This window comes from Schistocerca piceifrons, chromosome 9, assembly GCF_021461385.2.
Source record: "Schistocerca piceifrons isolate TAMUIC-IGC-003096 chromosome 9, iqSchPice1.1, whole genome shotgun sequence".
NCBI classification, from domain to species: domain Eukaryota; kingdom Metazoa; phylum Arthropoda; class Insecta; order Orthoptera; family Acrididae; genus Schistocerca; species Schistocerca piceifrons.
In genome coordinates, this window is record NC_060146.1 from 56,442,117 (window position 1) to 56,468,651 (window position 26,535).

Consider the following 26,535-nt stretch of genomic DNA (forward strand, 5'->3'; position numbering starts at 1 on the left):
CAGAATCTTAACCTGTGTTTTGTCATGTCACTATGGGTATTTTGGAATTGTTTGATTTCCTGTTTGCTTCTGAGTTTGTATTATTCATCTAAAAGTTCTGGGCATAGAATATTTATGATTTTAAGTTTCTTTATTTAAGTGTTTCAAATATCTGTTTTTTGTTCCAAGTTAGTGTTTATGATCCCTAGATGCATTATGATTTAATTATTGTATTGTGATATCTTAGTTTTCTGTGCTTGGAGATACTTTTTGTAATGTAAACATTTTGGATAATTTGGTATGCAGCTTATTATTATTATTTCTTTACTTTCTCAGACGTTAAGTCTGGTTAAAAATGGGAAGTGACGCGGACCTTGATCAAGCGTCACTTCCTTTTAACTGTACAGTATATGTTATATTGCATTTAGGAACTTTCGGGTAATTGAACATGTATCAATAATTACGGATTTCTGTAATTGTATATATAAGTTTGGATGTAGCTGTATTGTATTGATGTACTGGTGGATATTGTGTGGTATGACTCCTGTAGTTGATAGTATAATTGGTATAATGTCAACTTTATCCTGATGCCACATGTCCTTGACTTCCTCAGCCAGTTGGATGTATTTTTCAATTTTTTCTCCTGTTTTCTTTTGTATATTTGTTGTATTGGGTATGGATATTTCGATTAGTTGTGTTAATTTCTTCTTTTTATTGGTGAGTATGATGTCAGGTTTGTTATGTGGTGTTGTTTTATCTGTTATAATGGTTCTGTTCCAGTATAATTTGTATTCATCATTCTCCAGTACATTTTGTGGTGCATACTTGTATGTGGGAACGTGTTGTTTTATAAGTTTATGTTGTAAGGCAAGCTGTTGATGTATTATTTTTGCTACATTGTCATGTCTTCTGGGGTATTCTGTATTTGCTAGTATTGTACATCCACTTGTGATGTGATCTACTGTTTCTATTTGTTGTTTGCAAAGTCTGCATTTATCTGTTGTGGTATTGGGATCTTTAATAATATGCTTGCTGTAATATCTGGTGTTTATTGTTTGATCCTGTATTGCAATCATGAATCCTTCCGTCACACTGTATATATTGCCTTTTCTTAGCCATGTGTTGGATGCGTCTTGATCGATGTGTGGCTGTGTTAGATGATACGGGTGCTTGCCATGTAGTGTTTTCTTTTTCCAATTTACTTTCTTCGTATTTGTTGATGTTACATGATCTAAAGGGTTGTAGAGGTGGTTATGAAATTGCAGTGGTGTAGCCGACGTATTTATATGAGTGATTGCTTTGTGTATTTTGCTAGTTTCTGCTCGTTCTAGAAAGAATTTTCTTAGATTGTCTACCTGTCCATAATGTAGGTTTTTTATGTCGATGAATCCCCTCCTCCTTCCTTTCTGCTTAATGTGAATCTTTCTGTTGCTGAATGTATGTGATGTATTCTATATTTGTGGCATTGTGATCGTGTAAGTGTATTGAGTGCTTCTAGGTCTGTGTTACTCCATTTCACTACTCCAAATGAGTAGGTCAATATTGGTATAGCATAAGTATTTATAGCTTTTGTCTTGTTTCTTGCTGTCAATTCTGTTTTCAGTATTTTTGTTAGTCTTTGTCTATATTTTTCTTTTAGTTCTTCTTTAATATTTGTATTATCTATTCCTATTTTTTGTCTGTATCCTAGATATTTATAGGCATCTGTTTTTTCCATCGCTTCTATGGAGTCACTGTGGTTATTCAATATGTAATCTTCTTGTTTAGTGTGTTTTCCCTTGACTATGCTATTTTTCTTACATTTGTCTGTTCCAAAAGCCATATTTATATCATTGCTGAATACTTCTGTTATCTTTAGTAATTGGTTGAGTTGTTGATTGGTTGCTGCCAGTAGTTTTAGATCATACATGTGTAGCAAATGTGTGATTTTGTGTGGGTATGTTCCAGTAATATTATATCCATAATTTGTATTATTTAGCATGTTGGATAGTGGGTTCAGAGCAAGACAGAACCAGAAAGGACTTAATGAGTCTCCTTGGTATATTCCACGCTTAATCTGTATTGGCTGTGATGTGATGTTATCTGAATTTGTTTGGATATAAAGTGTGGTTTTCCAGTTTTTCATTACTATGTTTAGAAACTGTATCAATTTAGGATCTACTTTGTATATTTCCAATATCTGTAGTAACCATGAGTGGGGTACACTATCAAAGGCTTTTTGGTAATCAATGTATGCGTAGTGTAGCAACCTTTGTTTAGTTTTAATATAATGGAAGGAAACATTCCACGTGGGAAAAATTATATATAAATACAAAGATGAGGTGACTTACCGAACAAAAACGCTGGCAGGTCGATAGACCACAAACAAACACAAACATACACACAAAATTCAAGCTTTCGCAACAAATTGTTGCCTCATCAGGAAAGAGGGAAGGAGAGGGGAAGACGAAAGGAAGTGGGTTTTAAAGGAGAGGGTAAGGAGTCATTCCAATCCCGGGAGCGGAAAGACTTACCTTAGGGGGAAAAAAGGACAGGTATACACTCGCACACACGCACATATCCATCCACACATACAGACACAAGCAGACCAAACTTAATGGGGTCATTGTGGGGGTGTTGTGAGGGTGACATGGTATTAGAAGGTGGAAAGTGTTAACATGAGGTGAAATGAAAATGAAAATAAAAATATATGGGGAGAGATAAAGGTGAACCGGAAAGAAACAGGAGATCTGGAATGAAAAAAGGCGAAAAGGTGTTGGTTACAGCTGGGCTATGTTGGACTTGGGTTGGTAGATAACGATGTGCATAAAGGTTAGGTGGTTGTTGCCAAAACACGTTAAAGGACGCAGAAATTCGGGAAAATTTCGAAAAAACTGCGTGTAGTATATTAAAAGGAGTGGTATTGTGGTGGCAGATTATGAAAATGAGACTAACAATTGTCTGACGAAGAAATAATCGCGTTAAAACCTGTGGGAAGCGGCTAAAAATGATCAGTGGTGTGGGAAAAACGGAGATGGAAATAAAGCGAAAGTTATTAGAACTGGCCGAAATGGTTGTTTAAAAGGTGAAAGGAGCTGTTTGTGAACTAGAAAACGGTGGATATTATAGCGGCGGTAGTGCTGAAAGCGGCAAAAAATTTTTTTGGTTATGGTTTGGAAGTGGGTTACGTATTATTGAGTATATATATAGGCGGGATAAAATAGTATAGCAGATTACGGTAAAAAGGAGAAGGTGAATTCAAAGTGAAACCAAAGTGAAACTACTGGCAAAAACAGAAAGAGGAAAATAAGACGACAGAAAAGATTTCGAAATGCAACAGTGACAATAACAAACGTAATTGTTGGATTCAAATTAATGATATCAATATAATGGAAGGAAACATTCCACGTGGGAAAAATTATATATAAATACAAAGATGAGGTGACTTACCGAACAAAAACGCTGGCAGGTCGATAGACCACAAACAAACACAAACATACACACAAAATTCAAGCTTTCGCAACAAATTGTTGCCTCATCAGGAAAGAGGGAAGGAGAGGGGAAGACGAAAGGAAGTGGGTTTTAAAGGAGAGGGTAAGGAGTCATTCCAATCCCGGGAGCGGAAAGACTTACCTTAGGGGGAAAAAAGGACAGGTATACACTCGCACACACGCACATATCCATCCACACATACAGACACAAGCTTGTCTTCCCCTCTCCTTCCCTCTTTCCTGATGAGGCAACAATTTGTTGCGAAAGCTTGAATTTTGTGTGTATGTTTGTGTTTGTTTGTGGTCTATCGACCTGCCAGCGTTTTTGTTCGGTAAGTCACCTCATCTTTGTTTAGTTTTAGCTTGATATGTCACCTCTGTATCTATTATCAGTTGCTCTTTACATCCTCGTGCTCCTTTGCAGCAGCCTTTTTGTTCTTCATTTATAATTTTGTTCTGTGTTGTATGCGTCATTAATTTCTGCGTAATGACTGAAGTTAATATTTTGTAGATTGTTGGTAGGCATGTTATGGGGCGATATTTAGCTGGGTTTGCTGTGTCTGCTTGATCTTTAGGTTTCAGATAGGTTATTCCATGTGCAAGTGTATCAGGGAATGTGTATGGGTCTGCAATGTAACTGTTAAATAATTTAGTTAGATGTGAATGTGTTGAGGTGAGCTTCTTTAGCCAGTAATTTGCTACTTTATCATTTCCAGGGGCTTTCCAATTGTGTGTAGAATTAATTGCTTGGGTGACTTCATGTTGCAAAATTATCACTTCAGGCATTTGTGGTATCATCTTGTATGTGTCTGTTTCTGCTTGTATCCACCGTGCATGCCTGTTATGTTGTACCGGGTTTGACCATATGTTGCTCCAGAAGTGTTCTATGTCTGTTATGTTTGGTGGACTGTCTATTTTAATGTGTGTGTTATCTATTGTTTGGTAAAATCGCTTTTGGTTTGTGTTGAATGTTTGGTTTTGTTTCCTTCTATTTTCACTTTTTTTGTATCTTCTAAGTCGTTTGGCCAATGCTTGTAATTTCTGCTTCTTTTCATCTAATTGCTCTATTGCTTCTTGTTGTGAGATTTTACCTAACCTTTTTCGTTTTTTGTCTGATATTTCATTTCTTATAAATTGTGTTAGCTGTCCGATGTCTTTTCTCAGTTTTTCTATTCTTATCTGTAGCCTGTGTTGCCATGCTGGTTTTGTGGGTTTCTTCTGTGTGTTGGTTTGTTCTGATCTCTGCCTAGTGTGTATATTTAGTGTAGCGAGTGCTCCTATATAAACCAGTAGTTGTAACTCTTCCATAGTTGTATTTTCATTTATTTTGTTGTGTATGATTGTGTTGATAGTTTTTATCGTTGTTTCGACTTGTGGGTTATTTGGCGGTCTATGCAAGAATGGTCTGATGTCTGTATTTGTGTCTTTGTATTCTATGTATGTCAGCTGAAATTTCTCTTCTATATCTAACACATGTGTCTCTTCGTGTTCTATTTGTGCTTGTTCTGGTGGCTGTCTTGAGATTTCGTTTTCCTCTGATTGTTTAGTTGATGCGTGTTGGTCTTTGTTTGTTTGCTCTGGGATGTTTGAGTCCCTTACTGTATTTTCTTCTTCTTCTGATTGCACATTATTTTGTTCCAGTATTTGTTGTACTTGTTGTTTGATGTTTACTAATTCTGACTGGGGTATCCTGTTATTTTTTATTATTACACGGATCTGATCAGCTAGTCGTTGTTCTGTTAAAAATTTTAATTCCGGGTAGCTGGTAATAAATGTCGTGTATACTTGTGATCTGTATCCAGTTGTGTTGGTTCCTAGGTTTGTTGCTTGGTAATAACAGAACATGAGGTGTCGATTAACTTCATCTGACCATCTCATCCTCTGTCTTTGTTTTCCTTCTAGGGTGGTTGCAGGAAGCATATCCTGCAAAACACCTCTATTTGGATTTAAATCATTTTCCAGTTGGCTAGCAGTGTCATTACCATTGTGGGCGGGCATAGGGTTCAAGCGTCGTCCCCGACCATGACGGCGGTTGTCCGAGGCTTCTTTAGTTCTGTCCTGAACCAAGTAATCACACTAAAAGGGGGGTTAGCCCTATTAGTGGTTTGTTCTTTTCGTCGCCTTTTACGACTGGCAGAACATAACAGAGGCCTATTCTTTTCCCAGGCCTCCACGGGAATATTATTATTATTATTATTATTATTATTATTATTATTATTATTATATTTAGTAGCTCACTGATTATTGGTATAACGGTAACAGTTGAAATAACAAGTTACCACTAAATTCACTATGTTCTCAGAATGGACCCACCAAACTGTTCTGCAGATATTCAGCACAACTTGTTTCTGCAGTTGACAATGGAGCAAGGGATGCAGTTTTAGCTCCTGTAGTCTTACACAGTGTGTTTTGAGACAATGCTGGCATCCAGTACTAACACAGGGGGGCAACATGTACAGACTTCTGTTTCCACACAGCTTTAACCTTACCTGCCAGATTCCTGTATTTGGCCATCTTCTCATACCACGCGGTTTGCGATTTATGGCAATGTCTATGGGAAATGTGACTTTCGCAGCTTTATTTATCACTGTTCTGTCAGGTCAATTACAACAGATTGTTTTATAGAGTATGCATCATGGTTCCAACAAATTTTGAATTTTTTGTTTTCCACTACAGTGAGAAGATTGAATCCATAGTATGGAAGAAAATCTTTCATTAACTGATGTTGCCATCCCAACTTCTGGTGGATTATTTTGGTGACCTCATCATACCTTTTCCAACTACCCAGGAGTAACGTGTGATGCAGTCCCACACTGACCCCCCCTACACCCTGCAGCTATTATCTGTTGCTTGCTTTTTCAGGAAGTAATTCCAATAGCTCATCAGTACAATGCCTTTATCTGAATTGCTGTAAGAAATTCCTCAGTTTTTGCATGAAAACTTGTGTGTGCCCATCAGTTGTTTGATCTTTGCAAAATATCACCACCCTAACAGGTCATTTGCCCGTTTCCCATGCAGTTCTTTCCCAAGCTAGCCTATTATCTTGGTGTCAATCATTTCTGTCTTAGAGCTTGGGACTATACCAGATATATTTGTCAGATAGTGTCTGTGGCTACTATTGATCCATGAATTGATGAGTTGCTATTATTAGTTCATTGTTGTCATTTTCCTAATTTTTAATCTCAACAGTAATAAAACTTACAAATGCTTTCAGGTTTGTTGATATTGGGTCTGGAATAAGCAGTTGTCCAAATTATTTCTTTTTCTACTCATACATCTTCCCTACTTCGTCATAACAGACCTTTTTCCTAAATTTACAAGTATGCACATTCTCAGATTTACATGCTTATCACCATGCTTCAGCACCTGATGAGCAGACAATCTTCTCATGTCAAGTAATATTACTACGAGATTAGAGGCACTGTAAGTGACAACAAGTGTACATTGAGCACTGCCGTAGAGGTTCTGCACTCACAAGTGACGGCCTGTGATGCCTGCGGTGGCGACGCTCGTCATGAGTGTCTGATGACTGCTTCCGGAAACTACGGCTACCACTCGTGCGACGTCCAATCCCACCCGTTCCTGACGTCGAAGGCAGCTCATCGACTACAGCCACTGATATGCTGCCAGCTCGCTGTCGAGATCTTTTCTCTGTGAGGTAAAAAGAAAGAGAGACACTGTAATGCCATACTACATTTCAACAGGGCATTCACAAACTACAACTTTTAAAAAATTAATCACAATTACTACATTGCTTTGTGAAATAAAATGCTGCACTCTTGTCGTTTCACACTTCCCATTAACTTGCACAAAGTAGTTGAGTAGTTATGTGTAACAGTCAATAGGGCAAAGTGTGGCATACAATCTGAGGTCACATAACATACGGTCTATGCCATTAGTGGCACATGACCAAATAAATTGGGCACAGCATTAAATGAAGAATTTTGGTAGGCCTTTCTAATCAAAACTTTTTCATTTGCATTTGAAGTCACAGTATCAAAGTTCATCATGAACAGGCTATCAGTGCCGAGGCACAACAGAAGTTTTAGATGACAGCTCTTTGTTTATGCTCACTCACAGTGTGTCACAGTGCACTCAAATGCATTAATAATAACACTCCGTCATCCACTTTTAGGTCACATACGTCGGCAGCTGTTCCAGTAACACCGTCTTCCAACCTATACCAACAAGCACTGTACGGCCAAACTGCTGTGGCGGAACAGCGTTCACCTGAAACTTCCTGGCAGATTAAAACTGTGTGCCGGACGGAGACTCGAACTCTGGGCCTTTGCCTTTCGCGGGCAAGTGCTCTACCAGCTGAGCTACCAAAGCACGACTCTCACCCTGCCCTCACAGCTTTAATTCCGCCAGTACCAGTAGCTGTGAGGACGGGGCGTGAGTCACGCTTGGGTAGCTCAGCTGGTAGAGCACTTGCCCGCAAAAGGCAAAGGTCCCTAGTTCGAGTCTCAGTCCGGCACACAGTTTTAATCTTCCAGGAAGTTTCATATCAGCACACACTCCGCTGTAGAGTGAAAATTTAATTCTAGTGTTCACCTGTTTGCTTTGTTTGTTGTGTGCTTATTTCATGTGCTGCAATTACACATATTGTGAGTAGTATTCATAATGGCTAGTTTGGCAAAGAAAGAAAACGTGCAAGATTAGTGTAACACAGAATTTCAAACTTGGTGGACTGAGAAATATGAAACGATTAATAAAGGCAAGAAAGTGGTATGTGCTTCATGTTACGAGAGAGTGGCATGTAGAACACCATCGGTAAAATGGTGCTACGAAACAAAGCTCATTGTCAAAAAAGCAAGCCAGAGCAAAAGAAATTCATTGCATGTGCTATTAAAGACAGATTCAGGAAGTTGACATGACGATTAAGTAAGTTAGCAAAAATAGTAATACCAGTGCCGCAAGTTTCTCAGCTGCAAATGTCATTGCCCGCCACAGTAAAACTTTTGGCGATGTAATTTTTTAAGGAAGCCTATTTAGCATGTGCCACATCACTTTTTGAAGATTTTGAAAATAAAGGTAAGATAATTGAGCACGTCAAATACATTCCTTTGTCTAGAAACACAATAAAAAACAGAATTGTAAAGCTGGTGGAAAATGTAAAAATGACAACAACAAAATTACGTCAAGTCCTCTCCTCAGATTCCGCTGTGTATTGACGAAAGTACAGATGTAACTAAACCCGTCTGTTTAGTGATGTTTGCTGAATATTGTGTTGTAAATGACATCAAAAAATTAATTGTGATGATAATGTTGCCAGCAACTACTACGGGCACAGATATTTGTATCTGTTGTTAAAAAAAAACTGGCTTAAGCAAAATTGTTTTGATAATCTGTGCCTTTGTCTCTTGTCTCCATTGTGCCACCCACACTCTGTACTTGGACATGTCAACAAAGTTATGGAAAATGTCGCAGAGTTTATTTTCAAATAACAATGCTTATTATGGTTACGCAAAACTCAATTTATTGCACCAGAATGTGTTGTGTATAACAGTGATTTCAGTAAAAATGCTTCGTGTATATACAAGGTTTAGTTAAAAAGTTTTTAAATCATATTTTGCTGGGACTGACAAAACTTTAGGTATAAATAAGAATTTCACAGAGCAGAGTTATGCATAAATCAGGTTCAATTGGAACGTTAAAGACTCGCTAAAGAAACCGTTTATCACATGACAAGTTCAGCTTCCGTTCACTGAAAGTTACAGAGTTTCACCTAATATAAATGATCTAGATTGAATTTGCAGTAACAGAAATTACAATTTTTCATTTAGATAACCTAGAAATATTTATTTTACATTTGCTGTAGGAAAGTTCGATTCGTAGCTGAAAGAAAAAGAGTTTTTATTTTGAAAGTATTTAGTAGTTCTTTTTTATTAATCAGTAGAGCCAAAATTTTTATGCAATATCACATCTCAAAATATGCATGCATTCGTGTACTATCATATGTGTGGTGTCACCGCCAGACACCACACTTGCTAGGTGGTAGCTTAAATCGGCCACGGTCCATTTAGTACATGTCGGACTCGCGTGTCGCCACTGTGTGATCGCAGACCGAGCGCCACCACAAGGCAGGTCTCGAGATACGGAATAGCACTCGCCCCAGTTGTACGACGACTTTGCTAGCAACTACACTGACGAAGCCTTTCTCTCATTTGCCGAGAGACAGTTAGAATAGCCTTCAGCTAAGTCCATGGCTACGACCTAGCAAGGCGCCATTAGCCTTACATAGTTTGAAAGCTATCGTATGAAATGTCTCATCAAGAATGCTGTAATTCACATCAAAGAATAAAAGATAAGTATTCGAGGAGCTGCATACTTTTCTTATGAGAATTCACTACTTATCCTGTTCCAGAATTCACGCCCGTCTGCGTTAGATAGCGTGCATTTAGGCCGCCTCTATCTACAAGGTGTTGGCACATTTACCAACACATCAATATGTCTTAACACGTACAAAATAAGTAAGTAAAAGACAAGCAATACACATTATTAAAATTTAGTACTACAGATAGTTTGATGGCTTGCCACGGTCACATTAAACATTTCTTTTGAAAAAATGGCATGCAGATGTAGAGAGGTTCGCCATCCCTGGTCTATGCTTATTTATTTACATCAGTGTATTTCATTGAGTCACACTTAAGACAGCCTTATGTACATAATATCCTTTGCTGACTATTTACCAGTAGGCCAATGTCAACCAATGAAAATATGCTAGTTATGTTGTTTTAAAATCACCTGCACTTATAGAAAAAAATATCTCTGTGTGGCACAATCGCCTGGCACAAGTCTTTCAACTGGAAGCTACTTTGGTGACTTGCAAGTTGTTAAAACTAATGGCACCTGGTTTTCAGCAGACAGTCACCTATCCAAATACTAGCCAGGCCCAATGTCACCTAACTTCAGTGATCAGACGGTAACCATCAAAGAAAACTGCTACGAACACTGCCTTTGTCAAATTGTTGGTGGGTCAGTTGTCACCTATGAAGTTCAGAGGAACTGGTACTAGGAGAAGGATCCAGATAGGTTGGTTGTTGAAAGAGGCTCCCACTTCTTTCATCCCCCCCCCCACCTCACAAGCACAGCTGCTACTTCACTTACACAGACCCAGATCCCAGCATCACACATTCTTCATTCTCCCACCCTCCCTCTCACTGTTTCATAACTACTACAGAGACACACTTAGCTCCCACTTTGTCAACGTCCCTATTACCTCTGCCTCCACAACTGAATAGTCAGCACAGTCAACCGACGTGCTGAGGGCCCCGGCTCAATTTCTGTCAATGCCGAGTGGGAGGCCTGTAACAATAGGGTGCACTGCACTTGACCTCACGAGGTCAATTGAGGAGCTGCTCGAATCTGACGTAGCAGCAACAGGTCTGCTAAGCCAACAACAGCTGGAAGAGCATTCGAGTGATGCCGTTGGTCGAGTGAGGATGACACTGCAGTTAGTCGGTCTCAAATGGACAGTTTGTAACCAGGGTGGTGGTGCTTTCCTTCCCATTACCTCCCCATCTCTTTTCCATGTACCGTATTTATTCGAATCCAAGCCGCCGTCGAATCTAAGCCGCACCTGAAAAATGAGACTCGAAATCAAGGAAAAAAAATTTTCCCGAATCTAAGCCGCACCTGAAATTTGAGACTTGAAATTCAAGGGGGAGAGAAAAGTTTATGGCCGCACTTCCAAATCGAAACAAAGTTGGTCCATTGAAATATGAGGCACAATTTAGGTCGAATGAATGATGATACAGCTACAGTAGTTTGGTTCGAGTCGTAAGCATAGCAGTTAAGTTCTACCAGGTAGCCATTGCTATGCGTCAGGCGCTCCGTCCGTATTTATATGGGTACCCTTCCTTTTTCACGTGCTTCGTCTCTTTTGAATTCATTGCATGTTTTTCTTTGATCTGATTCTCTTCTCTTTGTTATAGGTGTTTACGTCAATCTACGTTGAAAATGCCTTATTGTACTGTGTCATCCATTGTTTTTCGCATTCTGATGATGAGTGTTCATGACCTGTTGCCACTCGCGAATTGTCTCATTGGCGAAACAATGGCAAGAGACTGCTATTTGTCGTTATTTACATTGCTGCTTTCTTTGATAATGATCAACAAGAACCAAATAAGAGACTGCGTATGACAGAAGATGTTCTGAACGAGAGTTTAGCAAAAATTTTTCTACGTTTGAAAATCTTTGCAGGCGCCTCTTTAGTACATTACATTCTGCACAGAAATTAGAGATATCTTAGATTTAAAAATCTAGTCAATTGCCGTGCTTCATTTCTGACTGTATCACTATTAGGCATAAGAATAATACAAATATAAACATGACATGATATGTATATTCTTCCACGTTTGCTGTTGACTCACTCTAGTTACGTAGTTTATTAGGCAGACAGGATTTAAATGAGATAGCAGCACAACACGAAACAATACATGGTAAAATGTTTATATTCGTATTATTCTTACAGTGAAGAGAACACTGCATGTGACTCACAATTCATAAAAGTTCCTATCAGCAATCATCTCCTCTCACAGGTAGGAAAAAATTCAGAACATACAGTTGGCCATATTGACACACATCCCAAACAGTCTTGCCAGTGGATTTTCGTAGTACATTGAAATGCTGCTACATTCGAAGATGAACAATACAGAATTTGTATATACTTCGTTGGATAATGTATGAAAATGCAGTGGTCGAAACTCGTGGCGGAGAAGAAAAGCTCGTTTTCCACCTTCTTTTTAAATTTATTTACTGACGCAGAGGTTTTGGCACCAGTATTTATCTTTGTGCCTGCAAAGCATGCCTGTGTAGTGTTACATATATTTGATGGCAGAAGTTAGTTGTGGCGGCACCTACCAACATTTTCCAGAACTTCCGCTTCCTTTGCACTCGATTCTAAGCCACAGGTGGTTTTTTGGATTACAAAAACCGGAAAAAAAGTGTGGCTTAGATTCGAGTAAATACGGTACCTTTTACCCCTCCACGTTACCTCTTCCGGTCAGCTCAAACAACCACTCGTCCAAAGTAAGTCCACATTTCTATCGCCGATTCCAATGCAAAATTACATCTCTCACCAAATATTCTTTCAATTTGCCAACTTATCAGAGGCTTCAATATTTCGATGCTTTCCTCACCGCATCTTGCCTCGTGAGCAAAGCGTATCGTGTAATGGAATTCAGAGAATTAAACAAATTGCACTAACAGTACACCAACGATATAAGCAGAACAGGTTGCAACGTGACCCACCGCGCGTCTTCGAGCCTCTGAGAGACCAGTTGTGGTCCGCCTGCGTACAGGCCTCCGCACGGTGCACCGACACGCGCTCCACCACCGGCCTCAGTACTGCGACCTCCTCACTGCTCTCCGAACTGTTCTTGCGGTGGACATCCACTTTCAGGTCTGGCAAACAGGCAGAAAATATCTTATTCCAAAAACATCTGTCTCACGCTCAGTGCAACAAAGATACAGACATTGCCACATTGTTCTGTACGAATTATATTTTTTCCATTAAGCCCGTAGAAACTACAAAAGGTTTTCTTATGTTAGGTTCAGCTCAACTGCGTAAAGCTAGAGTATAAAAAAACAGCTGAAACAGGTTGGCAATATGTTTTGATATTGTATGCTCACCTTCAACGGCTCTCTGTCTACATTTGATTTACAGAATCTACAACAGTGTTCATCTGGATGACGATGATGATATCTTTTCATGTTTGGGTCGTCAGTCACATTAAATTTTTTGAAGGAAGTCATTTTCCAGTGTTCTTCATTTGAAATATACTTGTGATATAATTCTCTTAAATTTTTCATTCTTTTTTGCCACTCTAAGATCAGTCACTTCATTCAGTCTGAATGCCATTTGTTCATCACAGCCTAAATTTTAACGAAGTAAAAATTGTCATGTAATACTTTTCATTACAACTTAATATTGTTTGAGGTTACCCATCTGCTTTCATATTAAACACACTATTTATACCTACATCAGCTTCTACTATGCAATTAAACTGTTCACATTTGGTTTCCTTTTCAGAAATTTTTCTAAATATTACTAACATTTATGGCTGATGGATGAGATAATGACCAGAATGGCACAAGTAATTGAGGAAGGAAACATGAAAGCAATGGCATTTTCAGACTGTTGGATGATCCAGGAAATCAAGGAAGAGAAAGTGCAGGAGCAGTTGATGTACGGCAAGGAATAAGATGAGGATATGCAATGAAATTTAGCATAAGTAAGTGTGAAATAATGATCATGACAGGGAAGATGGGGAGAGTCACAAATGGAATAACAATTGGTGGGGAAAGACTGAGGAGGACGGAAAGTTTTGAGTATGGTATCAGAGAAACTTAACACAGGAGAATGGAAAAAATGACAGAAGTAAATGAGAGAGGGAGACAAGCAGAAGCATTCTGGAGGAGTGTCAGAAGCTCAAAACAGAGGACGGATGTCCCTCAAAACAGCAGAAGGGTTATATACTGGGCATACTACATTCCAGTCTGACATATGCCTCAGAGACCAGTGTAACAAAGTTAGACAGGTTAAGAAATGAGAGGATCAGAGAATAAGTGAAGGAGGAACCATTACAGGAGAGGATAGGACAGGATAATCAAGCTTTACATGGTACAGATAAGTTAAGCAAATAGATGAGAGGAGGATACCCGGACAGCACACAAGATGGAAAGAAAGATCAAGAGGAAGAATAAGAGACATTTGGCTGGACAGAGTGAAGGACTGTGCACTAAATAATGAACACTAGATGAAGGTGGAGATGATGATTACTAACATTTACTGTAAATCAGAATCATCTCTTATTCACAGTGGTGTAATGGGTTTTGCAGGGGATGGCTTCCCTCAAATAAACCTTCAAATCCCAATACAAGAGCACTGCTCAACTAACTTTTTGACATTTTCTTTAAAAAGCATTTTGAAGCAGCTGAGATATCTCCATCTAAGTATGAGTCAAAATACCCCGTTATAAATATGATTTGCATGTGAACAGAATTGGCAGCCTGTAATGGTCCTCAAATTTTATTTTGATCAACTGAATCACACAGAAAATTGGGTTTCAGTAAAATCTGAAACGGTAAAAATGATAGTCTGATAAAAAGATATTTCGTTATCCTGAAGTAGGGCACGATTGACACCACAAGAATGATGTCATGCAACACCATAACAAAAGAACAGTCCTCAGCTGAATGGGGCTGGGGCGGGGGAGTTTTGCCGGGAGTTAGAGAAGGTACGAAAAGAGTGGTGGGAGTGACAGGTGATGGTTTGATTTGGCACCTTCAGATGACACTGAGTATTCATATCTGACAAGGAGATGTTTCTAGCAGTAGGATCAATTTTTTTAAATCACTTATACAGTGATGTAGGTTATGTTACCAGATATCACACCCTGCTGACTTTCGCCTCGACAAGACCCCATTAGCAAATAATGGGTGAAAAAAATTTCATAATTTCACATTATGCTCTAGAGTCTTAAAAATAGCAATATTAAACAGGCTGATGGCATAGTATAATAGCTAAGGTACATTTAAAATATGTCTAAGATTTCGAGTTTGAATCTCAATCAGGTACTATAAAAATTTTTGTTTTTCAATTATTACTGAAATGACTTCCTTAATGTTTTATTCAGTTAACTGGTTTAAATATATATTTTTTTTTTTTCTAGCAACCTGTCATATCATTTCAATCATTGTTTTAACTTTTGATTTTCTCTCATTTTTTCTTCCTTTCATTCTTTTTCCATTTGGTGTCTACATGCATGTGGATCTAATTATTTTTATTTGTGTATCATAACATTCAAACATTCGAAAATGCTGGTTCATCAGCTGAAAACAAAAGACAAAATGATCTACTTATATTGATGTGCAATGGTGTCAAATGTGTGTTTTTTGTTGAAGACATACATTTTTTACAGTAATTGTCATATATAAACTTAAAGCAAATTCTTGTTGGACTATGGACAAAATAAATCAGATGAAGATTTAAATAAAAAAAGTGATTATAAGTAAAATGAAATTCAAGCCAAATGAGGAGCATACATGAATGCAATAACATGGACAAAAATATAAGATGATAACATGGTAGAAATTAAATCAAAGTTAATACATAATAAATAATTAAACTCGCATAAAAAAGATTCCAAATTAAAGAAGAATGTTAAAGAGAAAAAATGGGAGCAAATCAAAAAGTCAATATGATGGTCATCATAACATGAAAAAGTATTAGAAATTTTTTAAAATACATTTAGATCAATTATTTCAATAAAAGTAATGATCAAAGTTATTGTGATAAAGATTAAAAAATAAAAATATCAAAGCACCTAATGATGTTCAAATACACAACCTTCTGCATGTGTGGAACATAACTTAATTATTACACTACACCGTCAGTATGTGTGATAATGATTCTTAAGGCTCTAGAACATCACACAAAATTCTGAAATATTCTTACGTTGATTACCTACAAAACAAGGGTCCACGAGGATGAATGATTGCTGGGTGTGATGCATGGACTGTATAAGTGGTTTCAAAAAGTAAACCCTACCCCACAGGACCTGTCCTAGTGAGTGGCAACAATGATGGATACCATATCAAAGTGCACTAGATAGAAGTTTTTATTTTGTGCTGAAGGCCAATAATAATAAACAACCTTACACATTCTTCATGCTTACGATTAAAACCAGAAGTTTATCAACCTGCTTTGCTGGGGTAGGCTACACAACAGTGTCAAGAAATGGTTTTCCAGCCCAACATGTACGCTGCCCAACATGGGAAGCATGTTTTGTTGGAACAGTATCAGCCCACTTTATCAAATTGTTTTAAATGGGCTACATGTGCAGATGGGCATGGCTGAGGGAAGGCTGATAGGGGAGAGAGGAAGGTAGAAAAAACACACACACACACACACACACACACACACACACACACACACACACACACACACACAGAGAGAGAGAGAGAGAGAGAGAGAGAGAGAGAGAGAGAGAGAGGGGGGGGGGGGGAGGGGGGGGGAGCAGGAGAGGTTGTGCAGATAGAGAAGGGGGTGAGGGGGTGGACAGAGAAAGGGGGCAGGAAACAAATAACAGAGACAGTTGGGAGGAGGAGGTGTTGTTAGGAAGAGAGGTGAGAGGAGATGGATAGGGATAGAGGGGGAGGAGGAGATGGACAAACTGGACAAACACAGGGATGGAGATGGGCAGAGAGGATGGAAGGTTGAAAACGAGATGGATATGGAGAGAAGGGGTGGAGCAGATAGGAAAAGGGACTAGAGGAGATGAATAGGGAGAGGTGGGGAGTAGGAGACAGACTGGGAGAGGGGAGATGGGTGCAAAACGGAGATGGCTAGGAGGGAGGGTGACAGGAGGCAATGGAAAGAGATATGGGACCAGGAGACGGTCAGAGAGAGGTGGGATGGAAGATGTGGACAGAGGATGTACGAGGAGGAGATGGACAGAGGGAGGCAGAGGAGGATATGGTCAGAGAGAAGACTGGAGGAGATGGACAGAGGGAGGCAGAGGAGGATATGGTCAGAGAGAAGACTGGAGGAGATAGACATGGGGAGGAGAGGGACAGATGGGCCCAAAGATGGCAGAGTAGAAGATGAGTGCAATATGTGTCAAATAAGCTTGCGAGTGAAACCACAGGGAAAAGAAACATTGTTACATGGAGAAAACTACTAGCAACAGATTACAGCACGGTTTGAGCTATTTTTTCAACATAATCAGTACCAGAATTTAGATACTTGGCATATTGTGAGATCAACTTTTGTATTCATTTGTTAGAAGTTAGCTGCCTGAGAATGAAATCGGCTTTTGATGGTCATCACTAGCTCTTGGTAAATGTAAAAATGCAGACTGGAGGTGCAAAGAAACACATAAATTGCTGGAAGCGAGATCACGACTGTACGGTGGATGATCAGCGCGGAAGACTGATGTGTACTTGCATCCCACACTTCTGTTGAGCGGCTTAATATCAAACAATCACAGCCGCGACATTCTACAACTAGAACAAGTAAGTGCAATCTATAAGCAGGTTTAGTCACTGTTGCAGCACGAAAATTAAATCACACACAGAGTGTGACATTTGTGAGTGTACAATATTATGCCATCTGATGGGAATGCCGGACATAATTACATGCTGACGCACAGTCTGCTCTGCAAATCATGGCATGCTAACAATGGAAGCAGACATTTTTTGTACATTGTTGCTTGATAATGTACGCAGTTATGTTATTACCACTTAAATAAAGTATTTGTTTAACATAAAAAATTGCTTCACAAATCAAAAAGACTCCTTTTAATTACTACTACTACTGTTACTAGTAGTAGTAGTAGTAGTAGTAGTAGTATTATTTATCTGCGGATAAATAATGTGGTGTTACTGTTTAAGAGGTTGTGTGTGTGTGTGTGTGTGTGTGTGTGTGTGTGTGTGTGTGTGTGTTGTGTAAGTGGGGGGGGGGGGGGGTGGCATGCGCACATTGATGATTATGATTATATGTACAGGTATACAGGTAGTTTGACAAGGAGAGGACAGTTAACCAGCTGTTGCAATATAGTAGGAACCCTTCCAGCATTTGCCAGAAGTAATTCATAAAACAATGGAAAATCTTAATGAAGTCATGAGGGTGAAGACTGGAACCTTCGTACTCCAGAACACATGGCCTATAAGTCTACAATAGTTCAACCACATTAGGTTTAGCACTAGAACACAACACTCTTTAGCAAAAAAGTTATTTAACACTCTAAACAGCTAATGCTACACATCTCCTTCATTTCTAAATACTGATTGATGCCACTGTGGAATTATGGCAAGATTCAGTGATTTATACAGTTTTCTTTGAGGTGGCAGAAGAAAATGAGAATGGAATCTTAATGAGACAAATTTTTCTCCACAGAATCTCTCTTTTCTCCAGCCACAAATTACTTCTGGCCAGTACGGTATACCCCGAACAGGAGAAGAAGAACTGACTGTTCTGCAGCCCACAGTCACTGCCTCTAAAACACAGAATAATGACATCTACCACAAACCATACCTATCGTACTGCTGACTCCGTTACTGCGGAATACGGAATCGTCGAGGCTGCCGAGACGCGTGGCACTGGCGTGGCATTCCGTGGACGAGTTGAGCGAGTCGCGGTCACCGCCTCCTCCGCCACCCCCCGGCTGGGAGGCGACCCCTCCAGCTGCCGCGCTCACGCCTTGGCCGGAACCGTTCCCGTTGCCAGGCTCCGTGTACGAGTTGCGGGAGCTGCATCCCACCGGCGGGGTGTCGCTCGACCTCTTCCCTCCCGCTGCACCACTGCTGCTGCCCAAGTCCTGCAGTTCGATGCCTTCCTCGGTGGCACTGCACGAGAGCATACAGAGGTACTTATTTCTAAATGTGTGAGTCCTCAAAGTTATTACAAATGTTTTGTACTGTCAGTATATATATAAATAAATAAATAAATAAATAAAAAACCACACACACACACACACACACACACACACACACACACACACACACACACACACACACACACACACACACACACACTACTGGAATAATTAAAAATGGCAATATCAGTAGCATAGTAGCCACTGAAATGATTAGACAGTCAACCACATTTATCCTACATCGCGTAGTTGATGGTATGTACAGCAAACCTGCCCCTTTTGCCCAAACCAACAGCTCATTTCATAGAATTAATAGAAGAATAATCTACATATAATTTTAAAGTCACTTTCTTTGGTTGCCAAATTTGTTCAATATTCAGAAAAATACATTTTCAGCAACTTTCCAGCAGCCATAAACAGTTTAGCTAATAGTAACGTTCAGTTTGTGAAGCGTATAAAGGATTCATTGTTGGCCAACGACTACTACTCCACTCGAGAATGCCTTAGTAAAACCAGTTACGCTATATTATTAACATCAAATACTAAGTTATATAACATTTGATTTCTACAAATTTTCAGTGCAGTAAAGTGATAAATTAAATACATGATGTTTGCATTTCAGATTTTTTTAAACTCATTCCACAACCACGAGGACCATTTCATTTAGCGTCTGTGAAAGGAGCATTAGAATAAGACTTTCTTATCTATCCTTGTTTTACAACATGTTCTATACCCTTAAAGATCTCTTCACTGTAGGAAGACGAATGCTACTACGTCCCTCACATACACCAGTGCAATTACAATTTTAGTGTTATGACACAGAGATGATGTAGAATCAAACAATAGAAAATCCGGGATGGAATGTAACAATGTTACAAAAAGGATGGTTGCTACTCACCATACAGCAAAGATGCTGAGTCGTAGATAGGCACAACAAAAAGACTGTCAGAAAGAGAGCTTTTGCTCAACGAGAACTTCGTTGAAAATAGACAAAACACACACACACACACACACACACACACACGTGTGTGTGTGTGTGTGTGTGTGTGTGTGTGTGTGTGTGTGTGTGTGTGTGTGTGTGTGTTTTGTCTATTTTCAACGAAGTTCTCGTTGAGCAAAAGCTCTCTTTCTGACAGTCTTTTTGTTGTGCCTATCTACGACTCAGCATCTTTGCTGTATGGTGAGTAGCAACGATCCTTTTCATAATATTGATAGATGATGTATACTATGCTCATTACCTGGTGTTACCTGTTTACTTATCTGTAAGTCACCCCATTCCACTCCTAGCTCATAGTTAAGGTTGGAATATCACCCTATTTCCATTCCTGGCTCATGAGCAGGGTTGAAATATCACTGGGACTGTCATTAATCAATCAATGATCCCAAAGGACTTTGGATATGACACTGGTATCAGTTATTTTCAATTATTTTCCATAACACCACCTTTTAACTCCAACCTCCACACAGAAATGCAAAGCACGTCTTATTCCCACAGTTTTTCCACATAGTAAGTGGTGTGTGTGTGTGTGTGTGTGTGTGTGTGTGTGTGTGTGTGTGTGTGTGTGTGTGTGTGTGTGTGTTTTTGTGTGTGTGTGTGTGTGTTTTTGTGTGTGTGTGTGTGTGTGTAGTCTGACTGATTCCACACATTCCATAGTTAGCTTTTACATGTCACCTCATCTTCACACCCACTTCTACAAGTCAGTTGTCAGTACTGTAACCATTCAAATTAACAACCTCAAATACTATAGATTATCAATATATTTGTGTCACTCCCATCACACTATCAGCCATGCTGTTCCTCTAGGGATAATATATCAAAGCTACTATCACAGCCTATGAAAACCAAAACTACAGACAGACACTAATGAATGCCTCTTATTTATTTAAAAAAAAAAAAAAAAATCATCTACTTAGAAACCCTCTTCGACCCTGTTGCGGTATTTCTTCTTGACAGTACATCATATGTAATCAAAACTGTGTATCAGACCAAGGCCCATATACTCGGGATCTTTGCTTTTCACGGGCAAGTGTTCTACCAACTGAGCTACACAAGCACGACTCATGACCCTTCGGCATGCTTTACTCCCGCCAGTACCTCATCTCCTCCCTTTCAAAGTTCAGAGAAGCCCTCCTATGAAACTTGCATATCTAGCACTCCTGGGGAAAAAGGATATTGCAGAGGTGTTACTTGGCCACAGACTGAGGGATGTTTCCAGATGGAATTTTTCACTCTCATAGTCCATGGTAAAGTACCACCATTAGTGACACATTCCTTCATCTATGACAACTCAATCAAAAAGACTGGATCTTTAACAGTATTTTACAGCCTCACTACACACATATATTATCATTATCTGCAAGTCTTCATCAGATGAGATGTCTACAAATCACGAAAAAGGAGGTAGTAAAACGATAAGAGACAGATTGAAAATCAAAATAGTAGTCACTTTACACTGTTATGTAGTTAACATTAGCCTTCAGATCCAGCAATTAGAGCTCTGATATGTTTACATTGCAGGTACCTCTCATGACCCCTTTAGTTAATGAATTACTATGTAATGACCTCTTTAGTAAATGAATTGATACATAATGTATTCAAGTGCATAATTAAGCTGTGTATAAAAGTTAAATGATTTGTAATTTGTTTTCTAGTATTTTACTACCCCTTTTTAATTTTTTAAACAGATTATTTGATAATTGCTAAGAAGCCGAAACTGGTAATGAAACTATTTGTGTGGTTCAAGGCTGTCAAATGCAATAAAAGAATAAGTGTAATAAAAGAATTAATTGCAAGACAGTCACCAAGTTCTTTCGTGTTACACGGTTAGCCTATGAAAGAACAGATCTCTTTGTCAAGAGTAAAATTAAGAAATGACCTCACTCACACATATGGCCACTGCCAACCACGAAACTGGATGCCACTTGGTGACGCTGAGGGCACATGACAGTGTAGGCAAAATATATACTTGGGGAAGAGACGCATGGGAAATTATTCTGGTGGTGATATGAACCACAAATGGGGAAATCCAGAAACATAAGCAACGTTGACAATGGGCAGACCTGTCACAGCCCACAGTCTGAGAATGAGCATCTCTACAATGAAGAAAGTTGTCAGCTATTCACGTGCTACTTTCGTGAGCAATAATAGTCAAATGAGCAAAGAATGCAGACATAAAACCAATGGACCACCTCTATAGTGAATTAAAGATATTGGTAAATAATGAAAGTTACATAATGAAACCATGTCCTCTATCACCGATGTATAGAACCTTTAATGGTGACTAGTTTTGAACTATTGTGTTCATTTTCAAACCACTGCCTGCATCTCTAATGTCTGACTGTCATATAATTCCAACGAAACATTCAAATTATGTTACAGTCAAATATCAATAATTACACAGGAATTACAGTATTACCCTTAGAATACAAAATCTTACCGAAAAATCTTCCTGGCATATTAAATCCTCAATCAGATAAATTGAGGAGCTTCAAGTGGCATTTAGGAATAACAGATCCTATCCAGAGCCAATTCTAAACCTCAAACAGATCAATAAGTATATGAAAATATATAAAAAGATGGCATATTTGCTGACTTAAAAATAAGAAAAGTGTATGATGTGATAGACAGCGACTCCCTTCTCAAAACCTTGAAGAAATTTGCAGTAGATGGGAAAAACTGTGAAAATAATTACACAAACTCTTACAAACACAGTACCTGAAAAATTTCTTGGAACAACATCTGAACCCTTCCAAATTATATTAGGAATCAGACAAACAATCAGTTTCTCACCACTATAATTTTACTGTACACCAGAAAAAGCTATACAGAATAGAAAATAAGGGAAGAAAAGCAAAATTTAGAAATTATGTAAAGCTGGGTCAACTGATAGAAACAATAAATTGTTTGGCTTTTGGAAACAATCTCTTAAGAATAGATGGAACCTTGAAGAATTCAAAGGAACCACTAGAACTTCTGAAGGAAATAGCTAGAAGACTAGTCTACAAATATCATTTGAAAAGACAGAATACATAATAAATGAAAGTAGCTCACCAAGAATTTTAAATACCATGCATGGCATGCAACTGAAAAAGGTTGGGAACATAACATTAATATTCGCATGGTTTTTGTCAACTCCACAAAGCTTGTGCAGTCAACAATGTCTTTAAAGAATTTCAGTTTCCACAGAAGTTAATGTGTCTAGTACAGATTCAATTGGATCAATGGGGTTAAAGGGCCCAAACTATGAGGTCATTGGTCCCTCCATCCTATAAGCATCAAGCTGGGAATAGTCCTCAGAGAGGAAAGGCACACAAGACAAATCCTGATTGACCAGATTACATTGAAGAATCAAGAAAACCAAGAGATAGAAGCAAGTGGACATGAGTAGGGGTAAGAAGGAGTAAGCTGGGGAGTTGCCCCATTCAAAAAGTAGCTGGAGACTCCCAGGACACACAATGGGAGACATACCCTCTGCATTCAGTTGGTGTATCTTCAGCCTTCATTACCATAAGAAAGTTAGCAATGCAGACAAGTCGATTCAATCTTAACAGAAACAATGACAATAACACAGTCAACCAACAACAGACGTAAAAGAATTAAAATGGTGGGAATGGTAGTTGCCAGGCCGGATCACCGAACAAGGGCAGCCGTGGGCTCCCTGGACTGGACCAACTGGCAGTGCACCTCTCCAGTCCCTCAACTGGCCAACGAGGCCAGTGTACCGTACTGCACAAAAAAGGGGTAGAAACTACTTTCACAGGTACAACATAATAAAATCGTGTGCTTTGGCATCGTCAGCTAGCTATAGAGACAGCGTGTCTGCAAGATTAAGGTTGCACTGTGAGGTGGCCACATTACGATAGTCCAGCAGGATGTCGGCCACTGTCAGACGGGAACCTCATCAACAATGGGGTGGATCCTAACACCGTAGGATGAAGGTGTTCGTAGGGTACAAAAACAACTAGAATCATATGCGCTCATGTCTGAACTGTAGAAAATGAAAACAAAGAGAGGAGTTAAAAACAAGTACATGTTAATCCCAACTGACGGAAGAGAAGACAGCTAAAAATAGGGGCATGGAGAAAGGCCTATAAAATACACCATAGAGAAATGGAGGAACTCAACTAAAAATTAAATGTCATCCAATATATTGCCACGATGAATAAAAAGTTCCCGAAAACGGACGACAGCTCAGATGGCAAACTGAAACAAGAAAAAAAACAACAGCATTCCATCAGGAAATGGCAGACTGTCAAAGGTTGAGCACAATGAGGACAAAGTGGTGGGGGAGCACTGCTTAACAAATGGCGATGGCGAAAAAGACAGTGCCCAATACACAACCTAGCTAAAATTTCCTCACAGTGAGAGGGCTGAGAGGATGTCAACCAAGCCGCTGGAAGAGGCTTAATAACCCTGAGTTTGTACCCATGAAGGGAGAACCAGTAGTGATACCAAAATGACACCACCTCCTGACAGACAGCAACATCAGAGGGAATGTAAGAACTAGCAGTCTGAGGTACGAGGACTGCAGCCTTGGCAGCAGCGTCCACAACCTCGTTTCCTGTCAGACCGACGTGACCGGGAACTCACATAAACATCACAGCAGCTCCACCAAAAGTGAGCAAGTGACAGCTTTCCTGGACCCGTTGTACTAACGGATGGACAGTGTACAGCACACAGAGGCTCTGAAGGGCACAGAGAGTTGGGGCAGATGATGCAATTGAAAAGCCTGTGTTGTCGGATGTACTGCGTGGCCTGATACAGGTTGAAGAGCTCTACTGTAAATACTGAGCAGTGTTCCAGAAGCTGACAGCAAAAAATGCCGGTGCCAATGACGAAGGTTCACCCGACACCATGGTCAGTCTGAGAGCCATCAGTGCACATAAAGGTACTATTGCGAAGGTCGTGAAACTGAAGGCAAAACAGCAAAGCTGGTGTAGTGTCCTCATGGGGCAAATGAAGACCAAGTCGAACACAGACCGCCACACGAAACCAAGGTGGTGAAGGGTTCATGTCCACTGGGAAAGTGGCAGGTAGCATGAAGTTAAGCTGCCAGAGCAAAAGCCAAAAGCGATCTCCAGGAAGTAACAGAAGACGGATGTGCCCCATATTGGAGATCAAAGGAGTCAATGAAGAAGGAGGCATAGGATGGGTGGCCAGGCATGACAGACAAATGGCATGCATACCTGCCGAGGAGATAGTCACGGCGGTAGAACAGTGGTAGTTCGGTAGCTTCTGCTTAAATATTCTCGACCGGGATAGTGTAAAAAGGTGCCAGTGGACAAACGGATGCCACGATGGTGGATAGTATTGAGACGGCATAAGACAGATGGACATGCAGATGCATAAACGAAACAGCCATAGTCTAATTTCGAATAAACAAAGGTGGTTTAATCTGCTCCCCAGGAAATACCACTGAGGACACGGAGGACCTTGAGGGACCGCATACAATGGGCTGCCAGGTAACACACTTGGGAGGACCAAGAAAGTTTCCTATCTAGCATGAGCCGCAAGAATTTCGTAACTTCAATGAACAAATGAGCAACAGACTCAAGATGTAAAGACGGTGGAAGAAACCAATTGTGTCAGCAGAAATTCATGCAAACAGTTTTGTCAGCCATTCTTGATGCTCCACAAGTAAAAATGATCAAGACCTCACTGAAAATGCCGCTCAACGAGACAGGTCTTTTTTTTTTGTGGTTTTAGGGTGCAAAACTTCTATGGTCATTAGCACCCAGCCCGTGACTTAGGAAACAGGAAAAAACCGAAATTTAAAACCAGCAGCAATGGGAACAAAGTCATAAAATTTGAGAAACTAAAAGCAGAAGGAATGCTTAAAAATCCACTACAGAAAGGGGTTGGTTGTCCCCAAAAAAAAGCTTCAAATGACTGACATCATTTCACTGTCACTAATAAACTGGAGAACGCGGTCGGCTGAGCGCGTGTCATCTGCTAAAATCGACGATAGATCGGGCGATAGCTGTAGACGGGAGCGTAACGGATTAAAATAGGGGCATTCAATTAAAAGGTGTCTGACCGTCCACAGCTGAGAGCAGTGGGGACAGAGTGGGGGAGGATCGCCGCTTAAAAGATGTCGATGGCTAAAAAGACAGTGCCCTATCCGGAGTCTAGCTAAAATTACCTCCTCCCGAAGACACGTTCGGGAGGAAGAGGTCCAAGCGCAAGGAAGGGCTTTCACTTCCCGCAATTTATAATGGAGAAGTGTTGACCAATGCGCATGCCATAATTGAGCAACTTGGCGACATAAACCGCTCCGAAGATCGGTGAAGGGAAGCGACTGAAGAGCTGGTCGAGGAAGAGAGACTGCAGCCTTGGCCGCTATATCGGCCGCCTCATTCCCACAGATACCAGCGTGTCCCGGGAGCCAGAAGAACGCCACCGAGACGCCCCCCAGGTGGAGCAAGTGCAGACAGTCCTGAATCCGGTGGATCAGAGGGTGCACAGGGTAAAGAGCTTGGAGACTGAGGAGAGAGCTGAGAGAATCGGAGCAGATTACGTACTGTATCCGCTGATGGCGGCGAATGTAGTGGACAGCCTGGAGAACAGCGTAAAGCTCCGCAGTATAAACCAAACACTGGTCGGGAAGCCGAAAGTGATTTGGGGTGTCGCCAACAATATAGGCACTCCCTACACCTAACGATGTTTTCGAGCCGTCGGTGTAAATAAATGTGGCGTTCGTCAT

At 39.9% G+C, this 26,535-nt stretch overlaps 1 protein-coding gene across 1 annotated transcript in view; it reads right to left on the reverse strand.

The window, feature by feature from the left end:
* The window catches only part of LOC124716700 (pecanex-like protein 1), a 296,058-nt gene that overhangs the window by 247,919 nt on the left and 21,604 nt on the right, over positions 1-26,535 (reverse strand). The window contains exons 3-5 of the mRNA XM_047243242.1: positions 18,493-18,803; positions 12,705-12,857; positions 6,925-7,100 (exon numbers count right to left, since the gene is read on the reverse strand). Coding sequence (XP_047099198.1) covers positions 6,925-7,100; positions 12,705-12,857; positions 18,493-18,803 — 640 coding nt within the window. The remainder of the gene's footprint in view (positions 1-6,924; positions 7,101-12,704; positions 12,858-18,492; positions 18,804-26,535) is intronic.